The sequence below is a fragment of the Anopheles stephensi genome, unplaced genomic scaffold, assembly GCF_013141755.1.
Source record: "Anopheles stephensi strain Indian unplaced genomic scaffold, UCI_ANSTEP_V1.0 ucontig40, whole genome shotgun sequence".
Classification (NCBI taxonomy): domain Eukaryota; kingdom Metazoa; phylum Arthropoda; class Insecta; order Diptera; family Culicidae; genus Anopheles; species Anopheles stephensi.
Window position 1 is genome coordinate 35,672 of NW_023405347.1, and position 11,313 is coordinate 46,984.

Consider the following 11,313-nt stretch of genomic DNA (forward strand, 5'->3'; position numbering starts at 1 on the left):
CCCATCTTCGACGTACGACGTTCTTTCGTACGTTCTTAGGCTAACGCACAAGGCACTGGTTTTGCATTTTCGGTTTTCCATAAATAACCATACTGCAAGACTACATGTTGCTTAACCTAATCACGTTTCACATGATCCGCAAAACAGAACAGAAAAATGAGCGCGGTAAATGATTACCGAGCAAAGATTGTTCTTCTGCACAAGAGCGAAGAAAAACACTTGTCGCATCGATTCGGCCAACGTCCCCTTGGAACGACTTCCTGATGAGAATGAATTTGCTGGATGGGTGGGGTGAGCTGTGTGGCTTGATGTTCTGGATTTGCAAATGCCCGATTATCTGATGGCGCTTTACGGATTCCCATTGGTTGCATCTATGTCACACAGGTAGTTGCGATGATCGAGAGAGAGAAAAAAAGATGGCCGTACGTGACGCCATCGCTTGCATTACGTTTGCTTGAGAAATTAGTCGCGAATTCGGTGTGATCGCGTAATGTGCAAACTATTGCGATCGAAAGGATTAGCTAAAGGTTGCAAAAACTGCAATGACCATATAAGGCAAAAAAGGCAAATGTTTTCATTGTCATGTAAAATTTCCAATAAAAAAGCTTTCAATAATTTTGACGGATCTCGCTGGAGACACACCACAAACCGGGGCATTTGTTGAAGGGCGTATACGAGATGTGAACTGAAGATGATAATCACGCTGATGATGAAGTACTCCCGACCCAGCAGAAGAAGACACGATCGCCCGCGTGCTGACCAGTTAGATGGTACGATCATCTGTAGCCACAAGAGCCAGCTCGTGAATTGATTGAAAGGAAAGAATCAAGAAGAATCGAAACAACAGGGTACGCAAAGCATCAGACAGACAGAAGAAGAAGGAGGAAAATGAAACACAGGACAACAGAAACACACGTACACAAAGGTTCCATCTGAAGCCAGATAAAATGTCCAAGGGTTGTTTTTTTTTTATTGGTTTGTTGCTGTAAGAGAGAAAAAAGCAATAGAAGCCAGGGAATAAATAACCTGTTTCTCTACCTGTCTGGTTCGTGTGCTTACATGGGCACACACAAATACATGTGTGTACTTTCTTTGAATCGGTGAATGATAAGGTTTGGGTAGTGATTTTTAAATTGTATCATAACGTTTTCTATGCAAAGTTGGGCTTGAAGTATAATTACAGTAAAACAAGATACTTTTAGAGGATGAGTAGCTATTTTGTTTCCATAACTCATCTGTTAAGCAAGTCAGTACTAGTGCTTGCTGATGTTTCTAAAGTGCAACTACATTACAAACATTTTAAGATGCTGTCCCGAAGCAAGGCACAGCATACACATACAAACGGTGACATGAACGAGACTAGCATAGCAAATGTGCTCAGCATGTTGTGAAAGAGAGAATCTAAAACTACACTGAACAGGAGAGCGTGAGAGCGAGAAGGATAGTGAGAGAGAGAGAGAGCTACACAAGAACAGAAAGAGGGAAAACCCTCTTAATCACTGTCGCACCTGTGTGGCGGATAGAACGGCGCGCATAGAAATAATGGAAGAAAGCTTACTTTTCTTGGGATTTCTTCCTTCTTGTAACCTTCCTCGCAATTGACTCACAGGGTCATTTACAACCAAACACACACACACATGCACAGAGACACGTACATGTACGGGGGGGGGGGGCGGTAAACGTTAAAGCGTCTCGTCAACATAAACCCATTCCCGGCCAATCCTTATTCCACATGCGCAACGCCCCATGCAACAGGTTTGCCAAACACACACCGAAAATGTTCTGTGGCATCGAGCTAGGGGCTTCTCGGCCGTAGTACGGCTGTGGCACACTGCTGTGAGAAGCAGTTAATGGCCCACAAACCGCCCGTAGCAACCGTCACAACCGTGCACGGGAAGTTCGAACGCTCTGCTGCTGCTAGTGTCGCCGAACGTCCAAACTTGTTGATCAAGTGTTCAAGAGCGCTGGCGATCAACCATCCAGCGGTATCGTAAAACTCTTCCAGCAGGTTCTGGAAGTTGGGTTTTTGGGGAGTTACGGTGCTGGGTACAGCTGTGCAAAGGGTTAGTGAGTCTTTTTTTCCAACACCATCACCTCCCAGTCATCGTCATACAGTAATTCGACAGAGGAGTGTGCTATAGTGCTGCAGCAAGAATCTGGCTGCCGAGGGGTGACACGCACACTGCCACTAAGGTGTGGGAGGGGATGGGTGAATAGGGGGATGCTGGTTTGATCTTTTCCAACTCGCCAGCGCCAGACCTTTGAGCGGTGGTGTTCATTCGTGTTTGTGTGCTCGGTCGGTGGTGGTGAGTGAAGTGGTCGGATGTGTGCTTCAGCAGGCCCGAAACCATACTTGATGTGCTGTTTTGCTGAGGGATTTAAAAAAAAGCTGTACGGAATACGGAACGTGATAAGCCAGAACTCGTTCAGAAAGCAGTGATTTTGAGCTTTAGCTTTTTAAGGTGTTCGGCCCCAGGGTAGCATAGCCTTGCGTGCGAGGGTGCTAGGGTCTGTTGCAAGCAACGCATCTGACGAAATCAATAAAATCAAAAACAAACACACACCACGTCAACAAGTCAGTCAGCTAGAAAAGTTGAAACCGTGTATATTGTAGGAGTGACAGCAGCAAATCACGCTAAAGAAGAACACGACACTCGAAAGAGAACGCGCCAGCGGTAGAAAAGGTGGCCGAGAAAGATGGAGAGAACGATCGTGATCAGCGTGTGGTGTTGTTCACGGCACAGAGCAGTGGGCAAAAAAGAGAGAGAGAGCAAGAGAGGGCTAGATAGAGAGAGAGAGAGAGATGGACAGAGTGTGTATGTGTGTTGTGAAGAGCTTTGATCTGCGAAAGGTGCGTAAGTCCCAAGAGGCAAAAAAAAAAAACTAGCCCCGGCCAGAAAGGGACGCGAAGGAAGGAAAAATCCACCCCGAAAAGAAGCGCTGTAGTGTGTACACCCTGTAGAATTTCTTAAAGGGTCTAACATTCAAGTTGCATATCTCGGGGAACGTTGAGGGTCGGTTGATCGTCGGTCGGTGGCCGGAACCCCAAAACAAAGTTCAGCAGTTCTTAACATCCTAAACATGGTGTCCACAAGCTGAGAGACAACGAGTGTGTTAAGACTGCGAAACAAAACAAACAAATTATTGATCTGCGTGCGGATCAACAAGATCTGATTCCAAGTGTGTGTGTGTGTGAGTGTGTGTGGTGGTCAATACGCAAGAGTCGGAGAAGTTGTTCAACTCGCCGTCATCGTCGGCCCAAAAGGTTCCCAAGCAAGCAACCAAGCATCACTCGGTCCTCTCGTCGTTTTTTTTTTTTAATACGCGGCGATCAAATGCGACTTCGTGACCTGCTGAGCGAACGGTTGTGCGTGTGCGTGTGTGTGTGTGAACAAGTGGAAAGAAGCGAACACAGCACACAGCTAATGTCAGAAAAGAAACCACATCTTCAAGATAAAACTAGGCAACAACACCTCGAGCAAAAAAGCACATCAGACAAATCTCATGCTGGCGATGTACAAGAGGAAGGCAGCCAGCACGACAGAACAAGTGTGTGTTGAACAGTAAAGTACTCATCTATGTGTGTGTGATCATAATCAAAGACGAGTGTGTGATTAAACGAGTGGAAACCAGAAAAAAACGAATGCTGATAGAAGGATAAAATGCCCAGCAAAAGTGACGATCGATAAACAAGAAAGAGAGCGAGAGAGAGAGGTGGGGGAGGGGGTGGGAAGGAAAGAAGAAGGAAAGAAGAAGGAAAGATCAGAAACGAATCGAAAATCGGGTTGATTCGCCATTAATCATGTGCACCTCCCACCCTTCTCTCTCTTTCTCTCTCTCTCTCTCTCTCTCTCTCTCTTTCGCTCATGCCTCCCCTATTGGTATTGTTTGTATGATCTTCCAGTACGATCAACGTCACATCGCTTTTGCGAATGACGTTTGCACACATCGAAGTGCACCGCGATGGGGGTAAATACGGGCAAATGCAAACAAAAACCAAAACAATAAAAAAAAACAACATCACACATCCCAGCCTTCTATGTGTTTCGTGTAGCTTTGTCGAAATACATTGGTGATGCGTGCAAATCCAGTGTTGTGAATGGGCTGCGTGTGCTGTTGTGTGAGCGAGCGAGAGCGAACGATTCTACGATTGACGTTTTGAGACGCAATTCTAACTCCCCAAATGCTCCAATGTGTGCTGGCTGTGTTGTGTGGTAGTGGTTGTTGCCGCTCTCGAAAAAGGGTTGTTGCTGGTTGATCGATCGTGCACCAACACGACGCCGCTCAAAAACCACCCTTCTGTGTGCTTGTGGTGGTGTGTTCGCCGGGGGTTAGTAAAACCTGTACACTAGAAGGGGAGGGTGGGGCGGAATGGAGGGGGGGAGTGCGGGTTGCCGAATTCGGCCCACCCACCCCTTTTCGTTGCAAGTGCACGCATTTCGCGTGTGATGGCGTCGGGCTCTCACACTCGCTCTCGCTCTCTTATCGAGCGACCAAAAAAAAAAGCAACGGAGATGGGAGCGTACTGACGGCGTAATGCGTTTACGTAGCATACCGCACACACGCAAGGCACAGATTGACTGTATCGTCGTGGCTGGCTGGTTGGCTGACTACGGCGTGACCAGTAGTAGTAGTGGTTTGCTTCTACTGGCGCCTCCCTGCTGGTGGTAGTGGTAGTAGCGATTGATTCCCGTTCGTTCAAAGTAGCGGACGCATTCGCAGCAATCTTAGCAAAAGAGAGTGAGAGAGTGGGAGAGAGAGAGTTCGCGCACGCAAGAGAGCGAGAGAGACCGGAGAGCAACATGGATTGGATCGAACAAGAGAGCCAAAATGGGGGGAGCGCGATTTTATTCGTTCGCGGTACGCAGCCCGTGAGTGTTCCGATCTCGAGATCACTCCTCATCCATTGCCTGGCTGGATCGCGTAGGGTTCTTGCGGGTTGCACGTTCGGTGTGTGTAGCTGGGAGCTGTTTGTCATTAGTTCCGACAATTTCTCCCCCCCTCGAAAGGCGTTCGCGAAACGAGTTTCAGTTCTTTTGCTGTAAGCTCTTCTGTGGTGCTGTCGTGCTACGGTGTCTATTTTTCGTGTTGTGTGAAACTTCCTGCTTCGAAACGCAACAATAGCGACTGGTTAGTGCAACGTGTCACTACGAACCGTGTGTGCGAAGCTGTGGGTAGTAAACAAGCGGGTGCAAAATATCAACCTCCACAACAGGAAGCGGAACAGTCGCTCGTCACCGAGCCCGCCGAATCGTAGCGGGTCCTCTGCAAAACAGTCTTGAATCTTGAACAAAGTTAGTTATCAATTCCTGAGATTATATTTTCTTCTAATCCCTCCGAATAGCGATCCAGAAGCGTCACAAGAGCGGTTTAGAGTGTAGTTATATCTCAAGGTGCATACCGGGGCTCTTCGATACAGGGCTGCTCTGTACCGAGGCATAAAGTGAATTGTGCGATCGATCGGGAAGTGAATCCCAAAACCCACGGATACAAAGAAAGTGGTGCAGCTGCGGTGGGATTTTTTATCCACCCCAAGTGTATTGTATTTGTGTGCGAAATTTGAAAACAAGCGCAGTGATCGTGCACGGAAAATCAAACGAAAACGGTGTTAGAAAAAAAGGTGAATAAAACATACCGAAAACAGGGTGCTGAGAAAACTGCATCCCCTCTGGAAGTGAACGCCAGCCAGTCACAACTCACACTTCAGCGTCCCCCTTCCACCCCCAGAAAAGGTGCAGCCGTGTGTGGCAGCTCCAGAGAAGCAAGATTCTAGCGCAGGCCAAGATCTCTGCGCGCGCGATCGTTCGTTCGCTCTCGCTCGATTCGTTCCCGCTGCTTCTCGGGCCAGTGAAAACCTGAATCGCTGGAAGCTTTCAGATCAAGCTGGCCAAAGGGTTGGGCTTTGACTGCTGCTGCTGCGAGTGAATGTGTGGAAGTGTTTAAGTATCTGTGTGTGTGTGCGCGCCACACAAGAGAGATAGAAAATCGCGTGTGTGTGTGTGTGTGTGTGTGTTAGAAAGAACCCCATCCATCCCCATCGTGTAGGTGCGTGTGCGCGAAAAAAGATGGCGTTCAACGGTGGTGCAGCTGGGGGGAATGGGAGTGCGGCGGCGGCGGCTGCAGTGGCCGCCGGTGCAGCAAACAACGCGACCGACGAGAACGAGCCGACCGGTGCGAACAAGAAGAAGAACCTGATCATACTGGTCGACAAAGATTCGAACGATAAGCTGAACGAGCTGTTCGACAAGACGCTCAGCAATAAGCTCCCGCTACAGATCCCGTACCGCATGCGCAAGCTGCCGGAATCGTTCTTTATGCCACCGTCGTCCGGCTCCAAATCGCCGTCCGTGTCCCACTCGCGCGAAAACTCGGCCGACTCGGCGTTTGGCTCCGGCACGACCATACTCGGCGGTGTGACGGGCGTCGCGACCGGTCCGAACGGTTTGCCGATACACCATAGCCGGGCACACAGCAGCCCTGCCTCGCTCGGGAAAATCCCGGTCGGGTTGGGTGGGCTGGGTGGTGGTGTGGTGGCGGCGGCCGCGGCCGCAGCAGCTGCAGCTGCCGCTGCCAGTGGCAATGGGGCCGGCGGTGGTGGAGGTGGTGGTGGTGGCGGCGGCGGCGGTGGTACTGGTGGAGCTGGTGCTGGCAGCGCTGGCGGTGCCGGTGGCAGTAAGTCGGCGGCGGCGGCAGCACAGGCTGCCGCAGTAGCCGCAGCCCAGAACGATGCCAGCAGCCTGGGGGCGGCCGTACTGCAGCAGGCGGCCCTGTCGAAGGCGGCCATACAGCATCTACACAGCCGGGGTCGATCGTACGACGTGTCGAACCTGCACGCCAACTTTGGCGAACTGCCGCCCGGCTGGGAGCAGGCCAAAACACAGGACGGACGCATCTACTACATCAAGTAAGTACCGCTCGGGGCTCGAGACGGGGATTGCAGCAATAGGGCACTTGGAAGGCTTCTTCTCTTCGGCTTCCTGAGGAGCAGTTGTCCGGGGTCAAGAATATCTGAGAAGTGCGGCAGCTGGTAGAAGCGCACAGTAGCGAACCGTAGCGTAGTTGGGAGGCTTCCTTGAAGGTCGCACTCAATGGTCTTGGCCGAGAGTGCCTTCACTGCCCGAGTCGCAATACGCAGTTACCGCAAGACCTTTGAACACACCCTTTAATCGAGGGATCAATTTCGAGGGATCATTGACAGGAACAAACAGCTTGACACTCACGCCTCAAGAGGGTTTTTGGGGTGCTCTAAAGCAATAAAGAGACACCTGACGTCGCTAGCCGGCGGTGTAATCTGCCAACGGACAGCTCGAGAACGCTCTTGATTGGGTAACATAAACGTTAATCGTGCTGTAAACGTTTTGAGCTTTGTCTCACGTGGAAGTTGGCAAGGGACCGCGCTTGTTTCCAACAGTCCATGCACTCCAAACTGTCAAGTGTGGACACACTTTTTATAGACACACACAGCCTGCAGTCTGAACGGTTGAAGGGCATATGGGAAGTACCTGCCGGACACTTTCCCAAACTTCCACCACGCTGGACAACTCAATCCATTCTTTGTTGCCAACAACACGCTTCGCAATCATCAATTCTTCCAATCGCGCCATGTCACGCAAAAAAAGGAAGGAACGCAACTCCTCAAAGGAAAAGGCGCAAAGTCGCCGCGAGGACGAAAGCCCATAATTTCGGATGGCCCAGGCATGAAACGCACCGGTGCAAGTCGGCAAGTGTTTTCACACGTCCATGTGCCGGTCGATCGAGTGTGATCGTTCCAGCGAAACCGCGTGCGCACAAATCGAATCGAACGGCAACCGATGCAACCCTTCTGCTGTGTTGGACATGCTAGAGACTCCATTCGTCACCATCGTTGTGTTTTTTGTAAAGTTGGTGCGCAGAAACATAATTAAAAGCATTCGCCAAGCAGAACAGCGTATGGATCGTCTGCATGCTGGCTTGGGCCCAAACTTTTGGTGAAGGTTACCCATTGTGAAACGATAGTAGCGCTGGCCATCTTGCTTTGACTATATAGCGAGCACCTTCTTGTCCACCGATGTCACAAGCTCCATGTTTGCTTGCTAAGCTCGATGCAATCTGCTAGCGTCGACCTTCACCGATCACTCACGTGTTCCGCAGCGAGTGTGGAAGCGTTCTGATGACTAAACAGTGCCCTGCAGGTGGCTCACGTGCATGGCAACGTTCTGGAGTTCTGCGGTTGTCATGAGAACTCTTCACAGCAAGTGGCACGTGCAGCTGGTCCACTCGGTTGCAGAATCAGATCGTAAAAAAAACTGATGCCATTGACCGTCTCTTATCGGGGGGTTTTCTCGAGGACCGTCTCGCTCCGCTTTTGATTGCCGGGTCTCCGATAACTCTCCGATATGTGGGGTTCGATTGATGGGTTGGTCAAGGGTCAAACCTCACCCGAGCTGAGGCGTAGTTTAATTAGCATTTAAATAACGCTACGCTTCGTGAGGGTCCGCTCTGTCTGCTGGCGTCGAACGCCACACACCCTCAAAGTTAGCGCTGTGTTTATAAATATTAATGCATTGCTGTACGCTGATGGATAGCGTTAAGATGGGAGGAAACAGCTTTAAAAATATTTAGCCCAAGCACCGTGGGGCACTCTGAGCAGTACTTCTGAGCAGAACCATTCTACGGTCGGTGAGGAAGGACGCGAAAACGCATTCGCTCTAATAAAGCTTAATTGGCGTAGGAACACCTCGCGCTGTATGCAAAACAGATTGTTGGCTATTACTATCTCGCCCAGTGCGACCGATCGGCCGATCGTGCATGTAGGAAGTTCTAAGCAATTTAACCATGTGTTTGTGCACATGTTCGCTCCCTTGTTCGCGTTCGCGTTATTATCCCGGGCCCGTTCCCGCGGACCATCGCTTTCGCAGCGGCATGGCTGGAAGCTACTACACTACACCCCAGCTCCGAACCTCGCTAACGGTACAACCCGGTTCTGCTAATAATCATAATTGAAAAATATTAACTCCATTGCACCAACAAACGGACTCTGCCTGTCCGGTGGAGTACGACACCCAACCGATGGCGTGGATGAGGCGTTCCCTGTGAACGTTTGACACAAGCGCCTATTTGGACAAGACATGCATGCAGGCGGCAAGTTGCAGAGACGATCTCCGGCGGAACTTCCTTCCTATCTCTCCGGTTGTCTGTTTTATCACGCTCGGCAACCGCCACCCCATCTCCTAGACCATGTCTGTGCGTCTGTGTGTGTATCTGTCGGAAGAGCGGAAAAAGGGTGCTCGAGTGTGCGAGTATCGTGATCGTGGCAGTGACCTCATGTTGACGGAAATAGAAGATGCTGTAATACCGTGCTACTTCTTCCGCTGTTCGTTCGTTCCCTATTATGTTGTTTCGCCCTACTGGAAACATCCCGGTCCCTCCCGGTCACTGATAGAGCACCTCACGCAAACCCTAACATCATATGGCCGTGTATGGGACGCAAGAGAAATGTCGCCACATCAACAAGAACAACAACAGAAAAAAACCCCGTACTGTCCACCAACCTTGATAAGATAAACTTTACTTGCATTTGATGGGAGAGGGGGGGGGGGGGGTTTCTTGTCGGGGCTTGCCACACTCTCAAGGTAACGCGGCTTTGATAGCGTTCTCCCCAAGCTGGTTCGCGTCCAACAATTGCCCCGAAAAACATAACCTACACCATGTGGGACATTTTTTGGCTGTCCACAAACCGAGGAACACTGGAACGCTATCAATCAGCAGCGCAAGTTGATGCAAGGGTCGAATCGATATCCCCCCATGGAACGGGGGAATATGGAGAGGTTACACCGAAATCGGATCACCTTTGAAGTTTGGGTTTGGGAAGATTTTCCGAAGCGCATTGCCAATTATTTTTAATTAAAGCCTTCATTAAAAGGCCTGCTAAAGGCGGCTCATTAACCCCCGTGGTCAATGTCGGACGTCTCCGGATGGTGGAGTGGACTTCGGATGGGATGGGATTATTCCAGAGTACTGGACAAACATTGGACCCCACCATCTGCTAGGTTAGCAATGCAGCGCACAATGTGTGCAACATTTTGACTCATTCTATCTGCAAACATTTGTCCACTTTACTCTCCTCCCTTTGGCGACCTGCATCAGGACCTGCGGGAAGGTTCTTGTGTCCCTCTGTTTTCTTAGGCTACCTAAGAGCCTTCTCGCAGAGCCACGAATAATTAACACCACTTACAGGCTCATTGCTGGTGGAACTTGGTTTGCTGCAGTTGATCGTGAAGTACCTCATAGAGCAAAAAAAGGGCCAAAGAGAGTTCTGTTCCCAACTGTTTACCAACCGTGGACCACAGCTCCGCAAGTTGAAGCTGTGTGTCTCAAGTATTGCTTCTTAGCCACGTTCAGTTGGAATGTGAAGTTCCTGATGTGTGTATGTGAAGGAGCAAGAAATCGAGACAGGAGCAAGAAGAAATTGCTTCAACCACAGAACGAGCGCGTAAGGTTCTTTGGAGCGCAATGAATCAGCAAAACGATTATTACTGCCCTCTGCGCTGCTCGCTTAGCGTACCTTCGGCACTTCCCCCGGGCAGCACATGTGTAACCGGATATGGCAAGAATGTACCGTGAAATGAGTCTATGGGAAATAAAACTCACGGTAAGCTTCCACTGCTGAGATTGGGATGAGATGTGGCCAGGCGCAACTTCACGCTGCTGCTACCTCTCGAATCGCACTCAAACGTTCAACCCGTACAGGACAGGGCCACCGTAACGGGTATACTTGCCAGTCCAAAGACCTTTTGCCGAACGTTTGCCCAAATATCGCGCTGGGGCCGACCGTGTTCGGCAGAATCGTTGTACATCGCTGTTATCTTATTGATCGATTGATCGTTTGTCGGGGGGGTTTTTTGTCTGGCGGAGCTGAAGGAACGCTGTGGCGTGGTAATTTGTGGCCAAACCACCTGACACAAGTGCGTCATCCACGCGAAAAGTGAATTATGTTCCGTGTTTTTTCCCCAGTTTTCCCAATCCTGGTGAGTTTACGTTACCAGCGACTAATCGCCGATCTTGGTGAAGCAACTGCAACCATCTGTCGTGGTTTGGAGGCTATTGTGGATTTCATTTTGTTCTTAGTAATTCTTCCTCCCAGAAGCACTCACGGAACAGAGTCACTACCATTGTTTAATCGCCCCTTGCCCTAATCAGTTTTCGCCCGGTCGAGTTCACCGCGCAATTCCCACGAACCGATCGTAAATAATCGCCAGAACACGGTGCTAAGGACACGTCAAACCACCGAAGTAAAACAACACTCAATTATTCCATAAATTCGTTCCGATTCAA

General features: G+C 50.0%; 1 protein-coding gene across 17 annotated transcripts; it reads left to right on the forward strand.

Moving 5' to 3' along the window:
* Window positions 1-1,847: 1,847 nt before the first annotated feature.
* On the forward strand, window positions 1,848-8,245 carry LOC118516856 (transcriptional coactivator yorkie-like). 17 transcript variants are annotated; one of them, XM_036062727.1, is made up of 2 exons: window positions 1,848-1,985; window positions 5,345-8,245. In XM_036062727.1, the coding sequence occupies exon 2, from the start codon at window positions 6,066-6,068 to the stop codon at window positions 6,906-6,908; it is 843 nt and encodes a 280-aa protein (XP_035918620.1). In that variant the 5' UTR covers window positions 1,848-1,985; window positions 5,345-6,065; the 3' UTR covers window positions 6,909-8,245. The 17 variants fall into 17 exon arrangements, with proteins under 17 accessions (XP_035918620.1, XP_035918615.1, XP_035918617.1 ...); XM_036062722.1 differs by having other exon boundaries at window positions 1,852-2,063; XM_036062724.1 differs by lacking the exon at window positions 1,848-1,985 and adding an exon at window positions 2,264-2,391.
* Window positions 8,246-11,313: the final 3,068 nt, after the last annotated feature.

Excerpts from the sequence above, each read along its gene's own strand:
- LOC118516856 (XM_036062727.1), top strand. The coding sequence starts at position 6,066 with ATGGCGTTCAACGGTGGTGCAGCTGGGGGGAATGGGAGTGCGGCGGCG.